Source organism: Pithys albifrons, chromosome 2, assembly GCF_047495875.1.
Source record: "Pithys albifrons albifrons isolate INPA30051 chromosome 2, PitAlb_v1, whole genome shotgun sequence".
In the NCBI taxonomy this organism is placed as follows: domain Eukaryota; kingdom Metazoa; phylum Chordata; class Aves; order Passeriformes; family Thamnophilidae; genus Pithys; species Pithys albifrons.
In genome coordinates this window covers 66,915,141-66,940,920 of record NC_092459.1, presented here as the reverse complement: position 1 = coordinate 66,940,920, position 25,780 = coordinate 66,915,141, and the positions used below count along the sequence as shown (strand labels likewise).

General features: G+C 34.2%; 1 protein-coding gene across 1 annotated transcript in view; it reads left to right on the top strand.

Annotated features, from left to right (window-relative positions):
• Nucleotides 1–25,780, top strand: part of ADGB (androglobin) — a 107,449-nt gene that overhangs the window by 43,525 nt on the left and 38,144 nt on the right. The window contains exons 13-20 of the mRNA XM_071580896.1: nucleotides 6,141–6,186; nucleotides 12,676–12,838; nucleotides 15,222–15,285; nucleotides 16,924–17,026; nucleotides 17,835–17,976; nucleotides 20,057–20,171; nucleotides 21,657–21,824; nucleotides 23,807–23,945. Of these exons, the coding sequence (XP_071436997.1) occupies nucleotides 6,141–6,186; nucleotides 12,676–12,838; nucleotides 15,222–15,285; nucleotides 16,924–17,026; nucleotides 17,835–17,976; nucleotides 20,057–20,171; nucleotides 21,657–21,824; nucleotides 23,807–23,945 (940 nt within the window). The remainder of the gene's footprint in view (nucleotides 1–6,140; nucleotides 6,187–12,675; nucleotides 12,839–15,221; nucleotides 15,286–16,923; nucleotides 17,027–17,834; nucleotides 17,977–20,056; nucleotides 20,172–21,656; nucleotides 21,825–23,806; nucleotides 23,946–25,780) is intronic.

Sequence of the window (25,780 nt, the reverse complement as noted above, 5' to 3'; positions counted from 1 at the left end):
ATACTCAAAATGCAGACCTGACTCAATAATCCAATTATATTTTTGGGAAGGTGATCTTTCATTTTGTGAAGTTTGCTGCAGTTCTTCCCTTTGTATTTATTTTCCCTCCCAAGTAAAGAGTGAGTACTTCTTTTGTATATGTTAAATTCAATGTCATTTCAATATAGAAATATTACAGTATAGAAAATAACCTATAAAATATATTCATCCATAGTGCTGTGTAAAAGAAAAACAGGAGCCACACAGTGCAGCAGTAAAGATGAGCTAATTGTTTTAAAGTCTCTACTGTCAATTTTTGGGACAAATGGATTAATATACTTGGGGATAACATTTGTGCTATCTAGTTGATGTATAGTGACTGTCTGCAGGGTTACAAAATGTGTTTGAAGACCAAAGACTAACTATTCAGGATAGTGTGTCATGAGATACCTTTGTGAACAAAGAAGACGAAATTACATTTGGTAAATTTTGAAATAAATGGGAAATAATTTGCTATATAACTTTTATAGTGCCTGTTTGTATGTTTCCTCTGTAAAGTGCACTTTTACCTCATTTTTATATTTCAGATCTATATCTATATTTTGTGTCTGGAAAATGTACATGTGTGCATATTGTTACTAGATATTAATGATTTTAAAATGAGGCACTTCTGTAGTGAAGGAAAATACTTAGCAATAGAATATATATTTAGCTGTTCAGTATTTTGAGTGCATTTAAAAAGAAATAGCTTCCTTAGTACTTCAGTAGTACTTCACCTTTAAAAGTCTTTTTTAATAGCGGCAGCTTGGAAAAAAGCAGGAAGGTGAAAAGGAGCTGTAAGTAGCATCTTATATAATAATTATTGCTTTCATTACTTCAGCCTCTAAGTATTCAAATCTAGATTTGTTTAGTTATGAATTAATAGACATTTGTGTGCTGGAAGCATAGAAGCAGTTTGGAATGTCACTTGGATTCCCCACGTAGTCCAAGAGTGATGTAGAAAGCTGATCTATCATGGTAGGACATGCAGTCAAGGAGAGACAAGGGCAAGTAAGAAATTACAAGAAAGACATTGATAAAACTGGAATGGTTGGAAGAAGACATGAATGTGATGTAGGCTGAGGGCAATCTGATTCAAGCACGCAGTGTAAGAAGTCATGAGCAGCTAATTGACTTAAACTTGAACTTTACTTTTGCCTCAATTTAAATCTCAGCTGAAAAATGCTATGCCTATTAATAGCTGAAGTATGCAAGTAGAACTTCATCTGTAAAGACTGGAAAAGAAATAGGTTTTAACTTTTAGAACAGTCTTCTTTATTTCACGTATTAAATCTTTTCAGCAATAAAATTATGTGGATACCTCGAGTTGATGCATAACAGGAGAGCTTTCTTTCTGTAATTATAAAACTTGAAAACAATATACATGTATACTTTTCTAAAAAGAAGTTAGTGATTAAAAAAAGAGAGAGACACTTGATATCCCCAACTTACTGGATTATTGCTAATTTTTAGATTTTGTATTGTAGTGTACTGAGTGTGAATGAATTTGTCTCCATTTTAAACTGTGTAATTGCTATTCCAGAGACATCTGCTTCAAAACCTTTGATACAGATTTGGTAAATCTTTGGGATGCAGCATTTTCATGCTTTAAACTGACTGAAATTCAGTCAGCTGCTGTGCCAGATGCTCAGCAAGTTTAAATTGGCATATTTCAATTCATTCCAATGTAAACAGTGTGAAGTAACATTGCTGAATATCTGATTCACTGTTCCTGAGGTTGTCACAGAAATGACTAGGGATGAATGAAAGATAAAATTTTAGAAGCTGGATGTACTTTCTTTGAAGAATATAAAGTTGAAAGACATGACATTATCCCTTATGTTCCCAAAGTACTCATGCCAAAAAATAGCAATGCTTTATTATTGATTTTTACAAACTCTATTTTCCCCTCATGAATTTCCTATTTGTTCTGATTTTACAGTTATGAAATATTTTTACATTTGAATTCAGAAAAAAAATCTTCTTAAATACTTGGGATTGACAGTTAAATTGATCTTGAATCACTGTTTGTAAGAAAATACATTTTGTTAAGTTTTTGTTTAAAAACTCCACAATATAGGACCAAATCATTTAATGGAGTGGTTCTCTTTTATTCTTGTTCAATAGGAAGCTAAGTAATTTGTATGTGTTGAATGCTTTGAAATACATGTGGAAGTATTTTGTGGCCGAAAAAACCCAAACCGTCATCATATGTAAATTACACAGTGTCTTGCAGTTCTGTGCAACGGTAATTTTGTCAAATGCTTCTGAGAAATACGTTATGCTGGAGTAGTGTTTTCTTGTAAATCTGCCATTCAAAAGCCTACTTGAATGTTGTTCATTGTGATGAATTCTTCAATAGAAGTTATTCCAGTTCCATTGAGAAGAAAGATCTATGTGTTCTGTTTGAGGAAATGTTGAACAGTAACTAAGCAAGAAAATCTAATCCAAATACATTTACCATTAGTATGTGCAATGGCTATTAGATATTTTAATAGGCTGAGCTTATTTCTGTAGTCATAAGTCTTAAGCAGAACACTTTGACTTCTCTTTTTGTCTTCTTGAGTGTCAACCTCTTCTAGAGCAAAAGTGTTACTCTCAACTCTCTCCCAGTGGCCATGGTTGTTCTTCAAAGTTCATATTTACATCATTTTTCTTCCTTCAGTCCATCCTTTTATACATTCAAAATCAGTCTTACCTTCTGCTTTACTGCTGATACCAGTGTATTTAGTTTGCATGAACATTAGTTCCCCATGATCATTACAGACTTATTGTGTCATAAGAAGCTTTTTCTTTTTCTTTTTCTCATTCTGATCCTTCTTTTTCTCATTCTGATCCTTCTTATCTTATATGCCCAGCGAATTGGTATTGAGTCAACAGGAGTTACAGGTAGAAAATAAAAAAAAATCTATTTTCTTTACAAATTTTATGGTTCTGAAAATTACATCAGCCTGCATAAAAATGAAAATTCCATTTATTATTTTCAAGGGAAAAGTATACATGAGATGCGAAGCTCATTAATTAAAAGAGAGACTTGAGAAGAGGGATACAAATTTAGACATTTGTGATACAGAGAGACTCTTTGACAGGCCCACAATTACCTACTTGCATATACATATTGGGCAGGAGGCTGAAAAACACAAACAGGTCTTTGAAAGTAAAAAGATAGCTATAAATGTATGGATTATCTTTATTTTTACAATTATTCATTAAGGATTATACAACATGGTAGATGTTAACTTAGATTTTTAAGTTAGCCATATAATTTTTCTCAGAATTTCCATTCAGATTTTCCATTCATTGAAGAAGAACAATAAGTAATTCATTCAGAATCTGTGTGCATCCTGCCATATTTCGCAGCTGTATCACAGTCTTTTTAAATTTCTTTCTTTTTCAGATACTGTGGCAGCAAGTCTGATCTTTCAGGCAATGTGTGTTCATTAAGGAGGAAATGCCTTTATTTTCTCTTTCAGTGCCAATGTCGTAGTCACTGTAGATGAGTCAATAGTACATCAGAATAAGAAGTTTCTTGACACTCCAGTTGTCTCCAAATCAGTGAGGTTTAGGTAGACAAACACATCCTGAATCATTAGTAAATGAGTAAATGAGCCTACAGGAGTCTCTACACAGCTGTGGTTAGATTGCTTTCACAGCTCAGATTGGCTCAAGGAATGTTACCAAGCATCCAGATTTCCCAGGGTACGTTCTCCTTCTTTACTAGAAATTCTGTTGATGCAGTTTTTGAAGCTTTCCTACTGCCAGCTCTTAATACCCACAAGGTAGCTGTATATTAAGCTACCACATGTCCCTGTTAGAAGCATGAATCATGTATACTGTCCATGAACAGCATGTGGGGTGGAAAGCACTAGACTTGTGCCAGTGTTGGAGTCTCCAAGGCTTATACAGTAGATATCACATTTTTTATACTTTGGGCATTCCCAGAATTTCTGAGAAGAAACATGATAAATTTCACAGCTGACATATATCTTTGGTTAAATCCTGTGACTCCTACAAGAAATTTGGCAGTATTAGACTCTTGCAAGTTGTAGGCTTACATGCAGTAATATGACAGCTCTGTGCATGTGTACTTCTGAAGTCACAGTTTAAAGAGAAGATAGGCCATGTGTTACTGGAGATGTTTGAGACCCATATATTGAGGCATGACTGTTGATGTGACATTACATGTGATCACAGCTTGACTTGTTTGGAAAAATTCTATTTCCAGAATTCTGGAAATGGGAGCTGAATTACATGGGCATTTGCAAGATTCTATAGTGTCCTTTTCAGGTCTAGAAAAATAAGAAATTAACCTAAAAAGGAACATGTGAAACATAATATATTTTAATCACTAAATTCTTAATCCAGCTGGTAACAATTTCAGCAATATCTGTGTTTTTCTCTTCTTTGCTCTTTATATTAGATCTGTCCCCAGCTTTGACTCATGAACATTCTTTAAAAAGCCTATAACAGATTTGGAATAGAATTTCCAATTCATGCTGGTGCTGTAGAAAAATGGGCCTTCCCAATCCTCTCAATAAAAAATATTGCAGTTAAGTTGTATGTATTAAATTATTTGGTACGTCCTATTTTGGCTTAAAGACTCCTAAATTTGTATTTTATTTCCTCACCTTGTTCCTTTAGTTAATTGAGAGGATATCAATCACCTAAAATTTTGATGGTGGTGAGATTCCTGAGCCTGTTTTGTGCCCGTGGAGATACTGTAAAATGCTGCAGGAAGACTTTTACTGCAGCTAGAAATTAAAGTAGAAAGCCGTACTCCAAGGAAGCATTCACAGTTCACTTCATATTATGTATGCAGGGTAGTCCGGTACAGGAGGGTTGAGGCAGACCTGGATTTACAGCACAATGACCTTGCGGAAGATATAGGTACTGTTGTGACCTGCCATGCAGTCTAACTCAAACTCTAAATTATGTCAGTCTGCCCCTCAAAATGTATTTTTAGATTGTGGTGAGAAAGCATAAAAGTAGCTCCAAGTCAGCACAGCTCCCACAACTCCTCTTTGAAATACAGAACACAAAGTCACTGTGTGTACCCAGCTGTTGGCCAGCTCAATGCTACCAGTTTCAGCACTAGCGCCTTTGACACATGTAAAGATGTGGGGTGAAGGCTGACAAATCTAGTTATAGGGAGACCTGGGATGGAAAGCAGCTTGCAGATTTGTTTGCAATAGCCTTTTTAGGCTTTAATATGTGTCTTTGCAAGGGCAAAGCTAGTCCAGCTAATCCATTAATAGTGCTATATTCAAATAGGAAATAAACTGGAGACTGTGAAATCTCTTTTTCTTGCTTTACCTCATTAGAAAAAAAAAGGTGGAAGTGACTCTTTTTCAGTGTATGTCATATTGCAGGCTAGAGGGCAGTCAGAAGGAATGCATTTTTAGATCAGATATGTTAATCTCTCAAATAAAGGGACTCAATCTTTGCACACTTAGGGAGTAGACTTTCTGAAAAGCTGGATAACTTGATTTCAGCTATAAGTATCAGCTGCTATTGCAGTCATATTAGTTCAGCAGCTCCACCTTGGAGGGAGGATTGACCAGGATAAAGTTGTTTGTCAAAAACATTAAAAAATAGCAGGCTACTTTTATTTATGCAGTAATAGGAATCAAAAGATGCTATTGTAATCAAGCATGCTGTCACTAATAGCAGACACTTGCACAGCAAGAAATGGTTGGTGGAAAAGGAGCCCTCCATATACTTTTCAAGAATGGAAACATAGGAAAAAACAGAATTGGTTGTATAATAGGAGTCATTGGCTTTTAGAATAGAGCTTGTTTTATTGTCAAAACCCAGTAATATGAAAGAACAGTTTTGAATAGCAAAGTAGCAGCTTTTATCTCTGCCTGAAGACCACATGTACTTCTTCAGAAAAACATCAATCTGTCTAATGGTGATATATATGTAGGTATTATGGTGAAATTTAACATTTTAATTTTTTGTTAAAAACCCAAGCCATAATGATAACTTGCTAGTTTGTTCCTCTATTTCTGGAATGACTGCCCAAAATCAAGTATTTTCTTTAACAAAATAGTGCAGTCACCATTTTTGCTTTTTTCTTTTATTTTTTTCCTTATTTTTTTCTTCTTGTTTTCACCATATAGGAGACCAGTCCCTTTTGCCAGAAAAATGCAGCAATACCCAGTAAAGGTAAGTGTGTCTCTGTAGTTTATAGTCAAACTTCTGCCATTCTCATAGTGTTTGGCCTCCATGTTAATCTCATGTACATTTATCAGCAGTCTTATTTATGAGTGTTGGTTTTCTGGGAATAGACCTCAAATTGCTGGTAATAGGATGTATAATTACACAGAATTGAATCTTCATTTTGATATTAAAAAAACAACCCTAATTTACAGGAATATTTTTTAAAAAACCCACTTCCCATAAGCTACTTTGCAGTAAGATATACTGGATTTTGCTCACCAAGCTCTTTTTCAATCACCCTGATTTATACTTTTTTTTGCAAAAACCACCGAACAACTTTCATTTTAATAAACATTTTCTTTGAAATGTGTTTGAGATCAGTATTGGAAGAGAATTCAAAATTTTCTCCAAATGAATATCTCTTTGTTTAAGTGAATCTTTGAAGGATTTGATCAGGAGAAGTTAAAAAATAAGACCATTCTTTTTTAAAAAAGTAAGCAAAGAAGTAATCAGATTTGTTGGGTGCACAATTTTTTTGGGTCCTAAAACTGACTGCTAGGAAATATCTTTCCTTTTCACTTTCTGCAAGTGAATCTCAGAGCAGAAGAAAATGTGAAATATGTGACTAGTACTCATGTATCATTTACATCATGATTCTTACATGCGACACTCACCTTGGTTTTGATTTTCAAGTGTTCAATCCACATAGAAGCCTATGCAGTGCACCTTTGCTTTTTAAGCATTTTAAAATGTTGATTCTCATGGATGGAAAAGGATTAAATACCATTTTTAGAAACTTCTTTTATTTTTATTTTATTCTCTGTAAAATATCTATGATCCTCGCTTCCAGTAATTGAGAAGTACAGATAATACCCTCTCAATTAAAGCAGGTGCACAACTTCATAACTTCTACATTAAATGAACCTGGTAACTTCACCCAACAAATTTAGGTATTTTCATAGATTGCAACATTGTCTTCATTCTGGAAAAATGTGCAACCATCAGCTATCTCTGGTAACCCCCCAAAAGGGTGTTACAAGATAAGATTATTATGGGGGGAGGGAACAACCAAAAACCTGGATCATACTGCAAATATAATGAAGAATGAGGGTTTCTTTGTGATATTTAAATATCTTGAATCAAATGTCAATCATACTTCTTCCAAACCTATACTAATAAATTTTCATAATTTTAAGACTTATAGTGATTTCAGCTACTGTTTTGCTTCCATATTTTTTCTTATGAATTCTTATTTTTATGGATATCATCCTGGTAAAAAAGAATCAAACCAGAAGAATCTCATTGTTTCAGTTAATGAGCTGGAAATATAACTTTGGTTATTCTCTCACAGCTCAATGCCAAAAGCTAATAGAAACATGGTAGTTTGCAGTAGGTGGCTCTTCAGGCCTGCCATGAGTATGTTGGGAAGTTTGAGTATTTTTGTAGCTGTCACAATTAAATCTTAATAGCCAGATTGCCACCTTTTCCGCTCACTCCAAACTGTGCACAAGAAATGTCCATTGAACAAAAATCCCACAACACAACCAAGGAAAAGGATGAAATGGACATATTTCCGTCCTTTGGCCTAGAATACTAATAATTCACATTGCTACTATAGCAAAATCTTTTGTTCTCAGGTTGTCTTCATAATCTCCAGACCAGCTCAATCCGTGTGTTGTCATTTCTCTATGCAAAATCCCTTTATTCCAGCTTCAGTTAGGTTATGAGTGCAACTTTGTTTTAGTTCAAAATGATTCATTATGAGTCTTTAAACTCCACAGAATATATGATAGAAATCATGAACCAAAACTGAGATGAACAGATAAATCTTTTAAAAAATGTTCTTTATGATTATGGGGGCTTTATACACTTTGAAACATGGCTAAAAATTGCTCAAATTTTCCAAAATAGGGGCATGAGTATTCAGTAATTTAATCTCTTCAAAGTTTGGTTTAAGTCATTAGGCAGTCAAAAATATGAGTAGTCTGTCAGAAAGGTTCTTGTGTTCACCTGAAGTGAATTTGAAATATATTCCTGTTGGGGACAATATTTTACAAGTATACTCACACATATAAATATAACCTTTCCTGCATAAGTGGTTGCTTTTCAATATGTCAAGCTTTTGGTTTAGGATTCTCTGTCCTTTTTATATTGGTGCTTTTGTTTGGGTTTGGTTTTGTGTTTTTTTTTAAAGTTAAAAAAATTCTCATTAATCTATTTTGGCTGCTGAAGTCCATTGAAATTTTGTGCTATTGAGGTTCACAAAGTGCAATGACATGTTGTTGTAAAAATATAGGGCATCACTCTTCCTCTGCTCCTCTTCAGACTAGGAAATCATGGGTTTGCAAATCTATCAGAACAAGAAATTTGTCCTAAAACATATAATTTCACTTAACTGTGCTTTGTTGAAGATGAAAACTCGTACAGTTGCACTTATTCTGTCTCTGTTGTTACTACTACATTGAAGTAGTTATTTTCTTTAGATGAAGTGCTTTTCTGTGATTTCCAATTGCTTTTGGTGCAGATACTGAATCTGTTGAAAGTTGTTTGTAGTATCACATTATTGTCATGATTATCTGCTATCTCATAGAAATCTTGCTCTTCCAGTATCTGTGCAGAGACATAATCAAACTAAACTACAGGTTAAAAATGGCAAAACCAGTAAGTGAAATTTCAAATAAGCATGCTGGAATTAGCTACGACATTACTGCACAGTGTATACAGGATATATTGAAGTTGTACACAGTAAGGTGGAAAATTTCTTTGATCATGTGGACAATACTTATATTTTCCATGAAAGTAGGTAGAATTTTACATTCTCTTCACGGGGACCTGAAGTTGATAGGTTGATTTTCTTCTGTTTTGCAGTGGTATGTAGCACTCTTTTCATAATGAAAATGAATTTGGATTGAGGCAGAACATCTAGGATTCTACCTGGCTAAAATTATTTTGCCTTTCAACTATCCATTTGCCTGATTTTGAATTTTTTTTTATTTGCGTTGGGCTAAATAATCTGTAGTTGGTTAGATCACTTTTTGCATTTTCTTTGAAACACTGGCTAATCTTTCAAACTCATTGTAGAAAAATCTACATTTAAATATTATCTAAAGTACCATTTTGTGGATTAGAGATTTCCTGTGCCATTATCTCTGTGCTCTATTATGGAAATTAGCTACAATCTTCATATTTGGTTTGCTGTGATAAGTTCTTGCAATTTCTGCTGTAAGTGTAGAAGTTCTGGTTTTATACCTTTGTTGCAATAAACCAGTCAGTCAGTTTCTTCTAACTGAAACCTGAGACAGGGGACTTATTTCAATTTTGAACATGTTCTTTACAAGGTAGTATTTTCTTGTGTTTTTCGTTTACTTGACTAGCAACCTTTTTGATTTGCTTGCTACTGCTTTATTCTAAAGAGATGACTCATGATTGCAAGGGCTGGATACAAAATGTTTATATACTTAATAAATATAAGACCCAAAATCTGCAGTCAGATTGATGAGGGGCTTCATTTCCATTTAAACATCTCAGTAAAGAGTCAGTGTTTGAAAAATGATGAGCACGTACCAAAAGCAACTACAATGTTTCATGCTACACTGTCTAAAAAAGTGTTTTCTCAACTTTTTTAAGGCCATTATTGTTTGAAAAAATTTTGATGGTTTCAAGCACTACAGTATTTTCTTACCATATGATTAGGACAGTTAAATGCCTCCCTGACATCCGATCCCGTCAGATCTCGGAAGCTAAGCAGGGTCAGCCCCAGATTAGTACTTGGATGGGAGACCTCCTGGGAAATGCCGGGTGCTGTAGGTTCTAGTCCCGAGGACTTCACTGGCACCGTCCAAGCTCGCTCGGCCGTGGCAGATGAACCTCAGGACTTAAACGGTGGGGCCAGTTCTGCGCACGCTGAGCCTCACCTAAAATCCACTGCGCAGGCTGGAAGGGCACACCCATGTGGGGACAGCCCTTCCCAAATCTTCGTTCGCGAAGTTTGGCCATACATACATACATACATACATACATACATACATATGTGATAAACTCTGCTAATCTGTGTTTGTTTGCTACTCTTTTATTATTTCCATTTTTAGATTGATTATTCTAGTTTGTATGATTCTGTGCTCTTAGTTATTGATCTGGTTTTATTTGTCTTATACTTTTTGTTACAGTGCATGTTTTGCTCTTATTTCTGTGCTTGGTTTATCCTTAGTTATCAAGTTCCTTGTTTTCTCTTAGACTTGATTGTAACATTTAACTTTGTTGCTTGAATTCTAAATAGCATAACATTTTTGAATTCAAATGTGCTCTTCCCTTTCTGAAGCTTTCTACAGTCTTTAACTTCGTAATAATCTCATATTATATCCTGTGTATTTGATTAGTATTTGCATTTGTTCGGGGAATTAATTATGGGATAATTTCAGACAATTATTTCCATTTGTCAGTATTAAAATAATATTTTATAATGAACATTTCTTAAAATTGGCTTCAAATTTATTATTTTACTCCATTAATCATATCTTCATAATATCACCCAATACTTGCATTTTCTTATAGGTTGAAATGGCAGTACTTGCATAAAAGATAAAAAATAGCAGGTTGATTTGCTTTTTTCTTATATCAGGAAGCTCTGAACAGCACTGTCTTTGGACTGCATGGATCAAAAAGGATAAAATATGCTTTTGGATGACATTCCCACAAGATTTTCATTACTTCTTCAATGAGGAGGGGGGGAAACTTCAGCCATTTTGTTGACACTGTTCTTGCTTTCCTTTGGCTTCACTGGAAGAGCTGTTTTCCCTCTGGCCCCACTCTGCATGCATAATCAACAGAAAGGTTCATCTGCTGGCTTTAATAGTGTGAGGTATATTTTATTTGCAGTCTGCAGAGATCTACTGACTTATTGATCCTGAAGGAAGACTTTTGATAGTAGTCTAGTAGTCATGTCCAGTATAAAGAGAAGTGACATTGAGCCACCGGGAGATGGCACTGGGCACAGTCCTGCTCTGCTGGACCCTTTATCATCCTTTCTGCGTTACATACATTTGTAAGCCAAGCACTGTGGTTATTTTGCTGGAAGCCTAACCCACATATGTAACACCCCAGTTTCAAAGCCTCATGCTTAACTGGGAATATTACTTATATTTAAGACTTAAGTTTGCCCACCTTTTGAACTTTTGAAAAAACTTTAGTTCATTATTACCTTGAATTCACATTCAGAGAAAATGGTGCCACACTTTCTCTAGGAGAATTTCTTTTGATTCAGTGAGAACACAAACATTTTGACAAAAGGTTCTACAAGAATAACATATAGCCCAAGAAAACCATTACACAAGAACCAGCACACACCAACTTCATACAACTTAGTGAAATACCATTTATTAGTTTTAAGTTACCTGCAAGAGAAAGAAAAGAGTAAAGGAAGAAAAGATATTAAAAGAGTCTCTCACACCATGTTAACTTAAATTAAAGAAAAAACCTAGGTATTACAGCTTGCAGGTAGTTTTTCCATAGTTTAAGGAAGAGAGAAAAGCCTTTGGTGCCTTTCCTTATACTACATTTCTATCAGTTTTTGAAAAATAGTTGGAAAATTATTTAAAGGGACACATTAGCCACACATTAGTTCTATGTGTCTTGGTGATAATGAAATATTAAAAAGCACATTTAAGTATAAATTATGTATCTATCTTACAGCTTTCTCTTTTTTTATACCTTATCTGTTTAAATATTACCTCATCTCCTCAGCAGGTATTCTGAGTTGGTTGCTCTGAGCTATTCTCAAAATTTCTTTTGGGGCCAGGTCAAACATTGTCCATAACTATTTGTGTGAATTTCACAGCGTAAATGCAGAGAAAATGACATTAAAATGCAACTTAAGAAGTTATTGAGTGACTACAAAATGTGTCTACATAACATTTCTGTGTTTGTATTTTGGTATGAATCTGACTTTAGCTCTGATTTTCCTACCATAAAGTTCATGTAATGTAGTTCAAATCTGTTTATGTTTAAAAGTAGTTAGACTGATTTGTGTGAATAGCATCACTGGGGGTACTAAGTACCAGAGGCAGGATAGGTCTTTGTGTCCTTCACATTTCTGTGTATTTTTTATTTTCTGTGGATTGTAACAATTTTATGATACTGCCATATCAGCCTTTCACTGAATAAGAGCTTTGAACAAGGGCATGTATTTTTCCTTACATAGATGACTCTAGGTTTGCAGAATTCATACATATGTGTACCTCAGAAGCTCATATGAAAGGTGATCATTTATTGAAGCAGACTACTTAAGCACTTGCAGGTGTAAATTCTGAATTTCAGTGTAGAGTTGTTTCAGTCACCATTTGGACTTTTCAGACTAGTGGGATAGTTTTTATTTTTGAACTCTGAGATATATGGACAATTTCCTTGTAATTTTAGGAGTATTTTTCAGTATAAGAATGATACTTCCTTAATGTGCATATTTTCACTGCATTGGCTCTGTGTGTCTTTTTATCTTTGCAGAATTACCTGAGAATAGCAGGTTTGATGCAAAAAAAGTGTCAGAAACAGCTCACACTGATATGGAGAACCTGAGAGGGGATAAAGTAAAAGAAACAGAGTCAGAAAAGACTTCTGTTTCCAGGGAAACCTGGATTAGCTTTGAAGACTTCTGTGTTTGTTTCCAGTAAGGAATACAGGATTTCTGTTTTATTCCATAAATTATACAGTATAACAATGGTAAAATTTGTGACAACACTATATAAAAAATTCTGTCTTCTGAACAGGTCTTGGGTGTATCCTCCAGAGTACAATGGAGAACACAACCACCAGCTCCATAAAGCACATGTCAGACTGCAGTGGTGTGGAAGATTGTAGGTCATGGAGTGTGCAGACATTGGGTGCTTCCATACTCAATCCAGCAGCCACTGGGCAGACACAGTCTGCATCAGAACAACACAATTCTAAACTAAAAATGTTCTTGAACTCTATTCCCCCTGCATAGCTTAGCTTGTTCAACTAGGTGCTTTCTTTCACTCCCTTTTCAACATTATAATTCCAAGGCATTTATACCTCTGCAAACATAAAGGTTGATGTACTTGTAGCGTAATATTTTTAGTTTCTGTCTTTCAGATTTAAGAAGTCCGGTACTATATATATATATTTTTTTTTTTTTTACACTTTAGAGAATCTAAGCATGCTCAGGGGAGTAATTTTATCACAGAAAATTCACCCAGTTTTTTTTCATTTGAATTTGTAACTGAGATTTTTTTGTGAAGCTTTTCTTTACATAAATGGGAGTTTTCTTGAGCAGGTAGTAGAGTCTGCTCCCTCTCTAAAGGAGAGGAGAATGTGTAACTTTTATACTAGTCAGCAGTACAGGAACATTAGGAGTTAAAGATCATAGATCACTTTAGGCCTTGCTAAGGTTTGTCTGTTACTTTTAGGTAGTCCCAGGTTCAGAAGATTGGGCCTTCAGAAAAAAAGCATTACAAGCAATGTTATTTCTTTTCAAAGGCTTGCTCACAGTGTTATACAGACAGAATGTGAAATAAGAACTTTCTATCTTGTTAGCCGAATATTAAAGTACTGTTGACCTTTTATAGACCAGTATTAGTATTAATTAGGGTACAAAACATTTGTCAGTTTCTGGTTCTTATCTTTAAAAAGGTGAAAGCTTGTTTATTTTCATAGTGAACTGAGAAAGTAGCTGTTAACAAAACATCTTGATTTATCTTTGAAGAATTTATCCCTTGGAAGAAATCAGGCACCTAAGATTTTCACTTTATCAGTCAGTTGAAAGTATTTTCTTGTCTGACTGTCTTGGTTTGAGATAAGCAACTGCCAACCCCCACCAAGCACAGAGAGAAAAGCCTCCCTCCTAACACCAGGGAACGGGAGGAAAAGAGAGGGGAAAGGAAAAAACCACTTCAAATGGCATTTATACTAAAACTACATATATTTTTCACAGAAAGAAAGAGACAATTAGAAGAGAGTACAAATATACAATCACACAAGTCTGCAACAACAAGTTCCCCACCTCAACTTCTTAACGAACACACAAATTCTACTGTCTTAACTACACATTACTTAAGAAAATACTTATTCCCCAGGGAGACAAACTCAAGCAGAAAGGAGAGACCCAGAACAACACAGTTTACTTTCCTGAGATAACCTGTGAGCCAGTGGTGGGCCTGGTCCTCTCCATCCCCCCTGGGGCAGCATCGTGCGTCCTCCCAAGAGGAGGGCTGAGAAGCAACAGCCTTAACCACTCCCACACTGGTTCCTACTTCCCTGGAGATGATGTCATAATGTGGTATGGAATACAAAGTTACTGGCTAGAAGAGGTCAGCTGCTAGCTCAGCCCAGCTCAAGTCAGCTGACAGCTTCGGCCTAATCCAAACTTCAGAGCCCAAATCTAGGCCCACCTAGGTGAACCCATAACACTGACATGCCTACATCTGAGATACCATGAAAACAAGATGAATTCTCATAATTCATATTGACTTTGAGAAACGAGAAAAATTTTAGTCATTGTAGGAATTGATACATCAGCAATGGATCAGGATTCCTGTGATGTTTCTGAGTAATCAAAACATTGGAGTTCATATCATGATTCTATTCTCAATTAAAGTCCTTGGTGAAATCGAGGTCAGCAAAAATTGTTGTCAGGAACTATGTATCTTTCTGGTGTGCAAACAGCACTGAACTGAAAAAGCACATTAATAAATGATGTAAAATATTCCTTACAGTTATACTTTATTACAGTAATTTTCAAATGATCATGGAAATTTTAGAGTGATATTAGCATGTTACCATTTATAGATTCAAATTGAACAAATTAGTGCCCTAACCTCCAATGAAAACTGTAGAAATGCAGCAAAGATAGAAATTAATGTCACTACTTTCTCTGGAGATGAATTGTATTCACCTTTTATGAAACTGAAACGTATCAAACCATATTTGAGAAATGCACGGGAGTCTGATTTATGAAGGTAAAATTAATATGCTGAAATATACAATTTATGCTGGTTATTTCCCTACATAATTCTATTTTATATTCTCCCTAGGAACCTGTATGTTTTCCACAAGCCACATACATATGCTTATAATTATCAGAAGACAGATTTTAAGGTATATGACTATATTGTTGGTTTTTTAAATCTTTGTCAAAGACTTATGTAAATAGGAAATACATATATCCTAAATTATATTGGTAGATCACATAGAACTTCTCTTAATGAAAAATAGTAATGCATTAAGTTTACTGTAGTCAATACACATACATGTTTGCTAGCAAATATCCAGAAGTATTTCACTGTGTTTAAGGCAAGGAAAAAATGTGAAATACTAACGTACAAAAGCAAAAAAATGGAGTATGTAAATAATAAAAGTTTATAGTGAATCAGATCTCCCTCCTCTCTTTATTTTGATTTAAGTCTATCTTATAACAATTTAGTGTCTAACTTGAATTTAGTCATGATTCAGCTGCAGAACCTGCCCATTCATTTTCCTTTATCCCCCTAACCCCCTTCACACAAAGCCCAAATCATGAGTCTGTTTAGCATAGTCCTCCATTTTCTCTTTAAATGCTAAGGTCTTTAACTATTTACAGCATCCTGTTGCAGGGATTAAAAATACCCTTTAGTTACATTGAAATTACAAAATTTCTCTAAACCTGCCATTAGTTCTTATTATCAGAATGTTATTCAACATGTTTGAATATCCTGTTGCTGCTCGAATTTTATAATGTATCTGAAGGGCAATGGTAGAGTACTGAAATGTAAACTTCTGATGTGGACTTTCTGTAATAATCTGTACTGAGAAGGTTAACTACATGGATTATGCTTCATAATTGTACTATACCACAATTTCCCACCTCTCCATAATCACATCACAAGAAATTTTCCTAATGACTGCACAATATACTTTCACAAGCCATAATCAGCATTAAGACTATGTGCTGTTATGCCAAAAAAAACTAACCCTTTACTTTAAAACCATTCTAATTTTTTACATTGATAGAGATGAGGTGTTTACACCATTAGGTAAATTCTGTGTCATGCTTTTAAAACATTTTCATGTTATGATAGGAAGGTAATAGTGCTAGCATTTCAGGATCAAATACAAAAAAAAAATGGATTAATATGACTCTGGAAAATCCAGGAAGACATATATTTCAACAGTTCTGAAAGAAAGAAGCTCATTCACCTTCAGATTTTGAAGAATTTCTAGGAACAGTAGAATCATTCTATAGTTTCTAAATTGGCATAGGAATTATGTAGTAAAGTTGAGAGTGAAAAATACTGCCTCTGTACAGTTTTCCAGAAAAAAAAACATTATCAGAGAGAATCACTCATGTCACTCATTAAAAGGGTACTTATTTCTTTCAAGCTCACTGTAATTAGTTTGAATCAGAAAATTGCGGCAGAAAACAAAATTTTTGATCTTCCAATGAATGTTGTTTGGCAAGTAGAACTACTAAACTGAGGTACTTAGGAAGAATATAATATACAAGTAGATACATTCTCATTCAAGAAACTGTTCTGTTTCTTTTTTATCTCTTAACTGAACATTATTGTACATGCAGCATTAGACTCTGGGTCCAAATGACATATCTGAAATTTGGAAGAAGTAGTGACAATTAACTGCCTACTCCCCATTCCATAGTAAGGTCACCATATCTGAAATCTTAGTCATACCTTGTATAAAGACAGTCAAACAGCATTCAGTGAAAATGAAAGATGAACAAGTGTCTGTCTTTCTACGCAGTTTACTGATGACCAAGTGATCTATTATTTGCTTGTGGACAGTCTGATGCCTATTGAAATCTTGGTTAGCTTTTCTGCATTAGTGCACTGCGATGACACTGGAGGTAAGGCCAGCACAGAAATGTGCGCGTTAATGTTGTGTTTTCCCATTCTTAAATATGTCTGTGCTGTTGTCTTTGGCTGTTGTGTAGTTGGGCACAACTTGAGAGTTAGCATTAAGTAGTCAAATTTATTCTAAGAAATGCACTAATATTCAAGCAATACTTCATCATTATTTTATTCTGATGATGCATATTTTGGTGAAAGGATCTCTCCTTTCACTGTTTATTACAATTTTCTGCAAGCAAACTGGTACATAGTAAGCTCTTAAATACATTTAAAATTGCCTTCTTTCAAGATCCAACTTGGAAAATTTAAATAAAAACCACCTGTATTTCATGAAAAATATAGAATGACATTCAGGAAACTAAGTCATGCTATGATGGTTTAGGATAACCAGATGTTTAAACACTAGATATGGATGTAATTTTAGTGCATCCAGAGTGGAGCAGAGGGAACCAAAAGAAGGCTTAAAAAAGCATCCAAACTGACTATTCTGTTAAAATAGTTAAACTGTAGGCTATAAATATAAATAAATATAAGCTTTTTATGATTGCTTCCTGTGCATGTGGACAGAATGGATTTTTATGGAGTTTTACAGCAGCCTGAAATGACTTTGAAGTTATCTGATGTACACATTCTTCTAAGATGTTCTTTTAAAAATTATTTTATAACTAATGGTACAAATAAGTCATATTCTGTACCACCTATGCATTTTAAGTGACTGGCTTTCTGTGTGTTTCTCTTAATTTTATAGTTGTGGGGGTTGTGTTTTGGTTTGGTTGTTTTGTTGGGTTTTTTTTCTTGCTTTAGGTACTAAAGAAGAATGTTCTAGTATTTCAAATGGTGTGCTGACAGCTGAACGTTTCTGTTGGAAATCTGTGGTTCCTGGAGAAGTTGTGTTAAAGATGCATACAGCTGCAACTAAAGCTACTATGTTAAATCTTCCTGTTGGGTTTGTATGAGGCTTTGTTTCTGTCCTGACACTTTCATCTTAAGGCTTGAGATGATAATTTCCTTTACACAGTAAGAGTTTCTTTTCTAAAACATAAGTTTTTGGAATATCAAACTGGTTGATAGCTAAGATTTTGTAAGACTTCCAAATTGCTATGAATATACCAAAACCTTTATAAAGATTTTGAGTTCTTTACTCTTATTTAAGAGCATTTAATAAGAAAAATCACAGAGACACACTAAGAAATAAATTCCTACAAATTCCTACTTAAAAATGTTTCTAACTAGAATAATTTTGAAATGTTCCCTTGAGTAGAAAGAAAAATGTAAGAATTAGCATTTTTTAGTGGAACTGTAAAAGGATGATGATACCATAGGAGGTTTCAATGCTTTTCTTGAAACAAGATTTATGAAAGGAGAAATTCTAAGGTTTTCCATGAAGCCTTGCATATCTTACTTCCCATTCACATAGTGCTTAATATGATTTTCTTCCCCTTGCATGTAACTCTAAATATTCAGTGTAGAACATTTGTTGATTGTTTAAATAAAGAAATAGATTAAAAGTAAGAGCCCTTGTTTCTAAAAATGCTTCCAGGGAAACCAGGAAGATGACCTCTTCACACCTTATCATAAGCATAAAGTTGCTGATTAATTCATTGAGGCCTTCTACTTTTCATAGAGAATCACCAGTTCTATCTCAGAGATGAGACAAAATATATTTTTAAAATGTTGAGTAAGATTTCAAATAAATAGGCACAGAAGGAAAATACTACAATATTAATAGCATACTGAAATTAAATCAAAGATCTTTAATAGTGCTCTTTATTTGTTTCGAGTCAATAAAATTGGAATATTTATGTTTATAGGCTAATTCTGCCTCCACATAGGTTTTCCTAGTGTAGTTTTCAAAACGTGTCTCTGTCCTGTAGGGAAGCCCAAAAATGTATATCCTTTTGCACCTGCAAATTTCAGAGCTAACAGAGATACACAAGCGGCTCAAATTTACAAGCTTCCCATCTTTGATTCTCTCTGTTCCAGGCAGAGCCAGGAGGCTTTTAGTCAGATTTAATTTACAACAGGTGTGGGAGACAAATGGACTTATAGATCCCTTCCATATTTCATTTCAATTGAGAAATGACTTGCTAAGCCAGGAAGGTGCTCTCTTCCCACTGTCTGTTAGTGGCCAGGGGCGTTTACATGTCACTTGAAAGGAGATGCAATTAAAAAAATGCGCGCGCGCGCGTGTGTGTGCGTGTGTGTGAATAAGTCTCCTTTCTTTCTCTCACTGCTGGATTCCTGGCTAACACTTTGAAACTATGGCCTGGGTGAGCTTCTCCAGCTAAGTGCAGTTCTGGCAAAGACCTGAGACCATGGCACTGTGGTATCAGCCACATCCTCTAATATTTCAGTGGGACTGCAAGACAGTGTTGACTGGAGAGAAAACCATGAAGCCCTTGTTCTCTATAACTTAGCTAGGAATTATTTCTTTTATGAGTGGAATACATTACAGGATACAACTGGGCAAACAAGAATGAGCTGAGTGTATCACAGTAAGTCATAACTAAATTTCTGTTGTTAACCTCAGGAGGGTATGTTTAGGTGGCTTGGCCTGCAGTTGCTCCATGTAGTACTCACTTCATAGTGTTCATCAAGCCTGACACAATTATGCTTTAGTTTTTCCTTGTTTTGGCAATACAAACATGGGAATTATGATCTAAGTCATGTGTGATCAGAGCACTTGATGACTTCTCCAAGCTTTCTAGAGCAGATATATTTTAAGTGAAGTTAAATATAATTGTGATGAAAAAGTTTTGGTTTATAGTAATATGAAATAGTGAGTCTACCTATTTTGCATAAGAAAAACAAAATAAAACCTATCCAAATAAAAATAAAATAATAGTTACTTCTATGATTTCACCTACTTCCTACATTTGGAGGTTCTTGAAAAGAAAGGAGTTAAGGAATGTATGATTTTTAAGGACAAGGAAATCTAGAAAAGGATTTCAGTATTACCAAATGCAGAAAAGATTAAGAATTGCTGTAATTAAAAAAAAGATAATTTATTTTTTTCTTGAATTTAGGCGACACATACTGCTCTTCACAGTAAGCTCTCCCGTAGGACACCATATTCATCTGTGTACCATGGTGCCATGTGTCTTTGGAGAAGAGGATGCTGTGATGCCAGCTCTTAAGAATGTATGCTTCATAAAAACCAGTCAAATATTGTGATAACAGTATTTCACAAATTAGTTTTAAAGTGAAGTAATATTGGTTTTTCATTTAGATTTATTATATTTCATGGTATTTCATGGTATTATAATTATTATTATTATTTTTTATTGTTGTTGGTGTTGTTATATTTAATGATATTTAATTTCAATATTAAATGGATAAGGGCATAAAGTAGATGTGTTTTACAGCACAAGAGGCACTGACATGGATATTACAAAAATGTCTTACGTGTAAGTTAGCATTGGTTAGTATTGTGGTTTATATGGAACAGCAGCATGAAATGTTAAAAATACTCTCGTTGAAATGCATGTGTCTGAGGTATCATATACCTCCCTTTTTGGGGCATGTAATAAAAAACATGTACAGATATTAATGAATATTCAAAAATACCTACCTATTAAAATAAATTGTCACATCAGTGAATTTAGTTTTGTCCCATGAGATCGTATATTACGCATTGGGTCCCAGAGCAGCTTTTATACCTAAAATGAGCAATTTAATCAAACAACTTTTCATAGCTAAGAGGCCCAGGGAAGCAATTACTACAGCTTTTTTTCTTCATTGTCTACAACCAGACACAGATTACTGTCATCAGAATTTTCAAGATTTCTTTGGCAAGCAGTAAACCCATATATTTTTCATGGGCACTAAGGGGAGGGAATATAGTTTGTAGCAAACAGTTTTGCAAAAATGTTTTAAAAGGTGAGTGTAACAACAAGTTTACATAGCAGTGTAGATTCAGGGTCCAAATAATAGGGCATTGAAGCAGCTTGTGCAAATTCGTTATATTTATTGTAGCAAAGAAGTGTAAGAAGTTGGGCCATTCAAAGTATCTTGTGGCTCTACTATTCCCTTGCCTTCAATTTGTGGATGAAAAGCTATTTGTTACTAAGAAAATAAAGCAGTGTTTTATTCTTGGATCTTCTCTGCACTTCTTTTTGAAGACAGCAATTTCTCTGCAGAGTGTAGTTTGCAGGAAAGTGTCCATATTCTTACACAGAAATTCTGATAAAGATTAAAGATGCTTTAGGCAACATCAAATACTAATTTGTTCTTTTATAAAAGGAGATGCTGAGCATTTCAACTAACAAAGTTTTATTATCACTGCAGTAGAAAGTCTCTATATGCATCTTATTTTTAATTAAATTTCTTAAGACTACTGATACAAGAAAAATAAAAAAATAGGTATATGTTATAGTGGCTGTTATAGTGTTGTAACATTTTTATTTCAGTAGCTAAAATCAGTGAAAATTTTCTATGCTTTTGAATGCCAGAGACCTAACTGATTTTACAGTTTATAATATTAGTACCAATTGCTTGAATTCAGAAAAGTTTTGTACTTCATCGCGGGGAAAAAAGCGTGTATGCTGTAAACAGCCTAGAAAGAAAACAAAAGAAAATCTTAAAGCATTCCTTCTAACAATTGTTGGGTTTTTTCTCTCTCCACAGGAGAGCTGTCGGTTTATAGAACTGGCTACAGCTATCCTGAAAGCTGTTGGAAATGTCATAAATAATTTCAGCAGTAAGGATGAGCTTTCTAAAGCCTTGGAGGAATTGGAACTAGCTATCTGTCCTCCTGGCATCCATGGCACTGGAATGGCTCAAGAACACTACAAGGTGAACAAACAGTTTTAATGAACTCATATCTAAAAGCTACAGAAGCTGGATAACAGCTTAACAGTGTCATTATCCTCTTCAAAACAATGTCTGTGCATTTAAAAAGGACCTCCTGCATGCTCTGATTGTGGCATTTGTTATAAAGTGTAAGCCCAAATAACATAACTTCTTTTAATAAGAACAAATTTCAATATGTACAGAGTAGCACATTCTAAATTGATTTTTTCAATGTAATTTACCATACTTTGGGGCAGAAAGCATGAGCGTTTTATGTTATGACTTTATTTTGGATTTAAAAGACACTACCTGAAATGCAGAAAAGCCAGAATGATTTTCTGTGCCTAGTGTTGGTGGAACAGGAAAACACTATTTCAGTTTATATTCCTGAAGGCAGTAATGAGATTTTCACTCATAGTAATTTTTAGTTGTTTTTCTTTCATTTTTGAAACTGCAGCATTCTTATTTAACTTTTCTAGTCTGTATATATGATAAATTAAAGGGTCTTTAGATATAAGATGAAAATGTTACACTTCTCTGTAGGTCTCTATACTGTGGCTTTTCAATATTGCCAAAAGACTGCAACAAAAAAGTTTTATAAAAGATACACTAATTTTAATGTGTATACAAATGTTAATAATACTGCTATTACTTGATCATTCTACAGTCAGTACTTGATATATTTCAGATTCATGTACTTAAAGTACAAGAAAGCTCATGCAGTTTAGACTGTGTATTTTAGAAGATTGAATAGGAGTTTAATATTTTTATAATCAATTATATTAAAAAATAAAACACCTACGCCAGTTCTTTTATACATGGGCTTCACACTATCATAGAATCATAAAATCATAGAATCAATTGGATTGGAAAAGACCTCTGAGATCATCAAGTCCAACCCTTAACACTATGCTCAAACTCAGCAAAACAACAGCATTAAGAAAGATTCCAGGTGCACCACTCCTGAAAGAGGTCATTTTCCTGCCAAGTCCACCAGAAAAAAAATTTGGTTTGAACTCTCTGGATTGGAAAATACAAATTTTCAATGCATATGCTCATATTAAATTTGTGTAAAACTTAGAGACCTTAACAAAAATTCAGTAGTCATGAATGCACATCTCTCTTCTTCTTTCTCTCACCCTCTAATAAGACCAATGTATAGCTGAAAAAGAATAAAAGCCAAAAACTGGACAAATGGCAGGCACTGAGCTGACAGTGATTTGAGACTGAAAATATGGAGATTATCTATCTTTAATACAAACAATGAAAAATTACTCTGAATGTAAGAATGAATATAGTAGATTCTTTCTTCAACAGCCTTAAATATTAAAAATAAGGGATGAGTTTATTAGTAATAAAATTTGTAAAATGTTTCCAGAAAGCAGAAAAAGCTGAAATTAACAACAGTGAAAAAGAGAAATTATGTCTTTTTCAGGACGTTATAACTATGTTCTTCAACTCAGATTATGAAACAAGTTCTGAAAAACACACTTAAAATTTTTCATCTATTAGGAGAAAAAAGATACTGAATTTTTGCTCTTTAAAGATCATCAATATGTTGAGAATAAAAATAGAGCCAAATCTTTCTCTGTGATGCCACCTCCTATGTAGTAATCATGCCCATTTACTTACCAGTGTCTGTTCTGAAACTGTGAGTTCAGAATGCCAGTTGTCATGATAGCAATAATGTGTTCTTCTGTCCTCTGGTATGAGGCCATCAACTCCCTACACATAAACCACTAAGATATTTTGGATGATATACACTTAGACTGTACAATAAGTCTTATTTTATTAAGCCAGGCGTGAAAGAGGTTTTCTCTTGATTGTTGACTGGAAGCTTTATTTTTTTAGAGGAAGTTTAAGACTTCATTTTTACATGGTAGAAGAAAAGAGCTAAATAGTTTTTTTTAAAAATAATGAGAAACAATATGTCAGCTTTTAAAAATTATTCATTCTTTGAATACTTTTCCTCATTTTGATTTTAGGTTTTCAATAAAGCATTTTGGTATTTGTTCAAATATGTAGTAGATAAGAAGACTCCTTACAGATATAGACTTGCCTTCAGGTCTTTTACTTTGGATTTTGAAGACATTAAGATTTCTGGAGATGACCCTGTATTTTCAGGTATTGTATTGGTATTGCTAATTGCTTCAAATATGTCTGCCCATTATTTTTTATCTTCTTATATTTTATATTCTATTTTATATTTTATATTCTTTATATTTTATATTTTCTTATTTTCAAGGAAGCCAACTCTTTACTAATCTTGTTTTTTCTTGCCTAATTAGGCACAGTTCATTTTTAAGCCCAAGACTTTAATTGTTGACAGCCCATCTGAGATGTCTCAGAATAGAAATGATCCTTTTCTTTATTCCAGAAAGTCTGGGTAGCTTTCGTTAATTTGTAAAATTGCCCTTTGTCTTCCCTGGCTTGTGTTTGCCAGTATTGACAAACATTAGCAAACACCTACAGGTGCATTTTTTCCTGACTACTGCAGATCATCACTTTTGTTCAAATTACCAGACGAAAAGATCTAAAATGTATATATTGTTCATGAAATGAGAATGAATGAAAGACTCAAATTAGTACTTTCATTGACAGTTCAACTGTTTCTTAGTGATGAATTGAGGATTTTTTGTTTGTTTCTTTTGGGCAAAGGGGTATTTTGATTTGTTGGCTTGCTTGCTTACTTGTTTCTTAAGCTTATTATTTGGGAAATTACTGTGTTTGCTGGCTGGTGAGCTGGCTGGTCACACATATGCAGTGTGGAACTGGCTACAGCACCATCCTCCTCTTCTCCAGCCTGTGAATGGGCTATGCTGTGTACCCAAACCTACTGTGAGAGGAGCCATGGGAAGGCCAACTTATTTTTTGCAAGCAGGGATAATTCTCTTCCTGCAGGCTTTTTGCTTCATTTTGTGTGCAGGCTGGAGGCATTGTGCATTAAATTTGCCTGGCAACCAAATCTATGGCTCTTTTCCATTTTAAGACTTATTTCTCAGTCTGTAACTTTTTAATCTATTGATGTTAACATTTAATAATAAAAGCTTTATGTGTATGGTTTCATGCTGCAACAGAAAAAGGATTTACCTGAAAAATTGGCAGGAAAATACATGATCACCATTTGAAGGCCGTTCAGGGGGACATAGATTCTCCTTCTTCTCTCATAAACTTACAGAACAAAGTGTTTCTACTTGCTCAATCAAAATGATACTAACTTTCTTTTGATTATTCCATTTTATTCTAGAAAATCAGTATAAAAGATGACATAAAAATTTACACAAAATATTTACTGACTCTTATCCTTTCAAGAAACCACATATACTTGTCTCTCTTTACTCCAAATCTACTTGCTTCTGAAAGTTTTTTTCTGGAGACGTCAGGTATTTTTAAGAGAATTACACCCCATGGCAAGTTATAAGGGTCAGCATATTGACATTTGTCACACCACTTGAAGTCAACAACACCTGTCACATTGTTTCAAGATGACTGTGCTACTGATTTTTATATTCCCAAAAAAACCCCTTAAACACTTGTCAGCAATAGAAGACATTTTTTAAATAGTTTTGAATAATTAGCACACTTGACAGGTTGTAGCAAAGACCTCATATGTATTACTAAAATATGAGATCCATTGTGACAGAATATTTTTTAGGATTTGGGCAAGGAATCAAAAAAGTAGAACAGATATGTGGAGGAAGAAACTTTCGTTTTAGTTTTGTTTCCTCCAGTGTCCAATATATCCTTTTAAATTATTTCCTTTTACTGAATTAAATTACAAAAGATTCCTATTGGACTGTAAACTTAATTGTTTCCCTTTGGTTTTATTGACATTGGACATTTTTTGACCTTTATTAGCATTTTCCCCTGCTTAATCAAGGTTGCATTAGTGTAAATGCATGCTTTTGTTCAGAACTCTAAAGAAATAAAACATAAATCAAGCGAAATGTCAAGGAAAC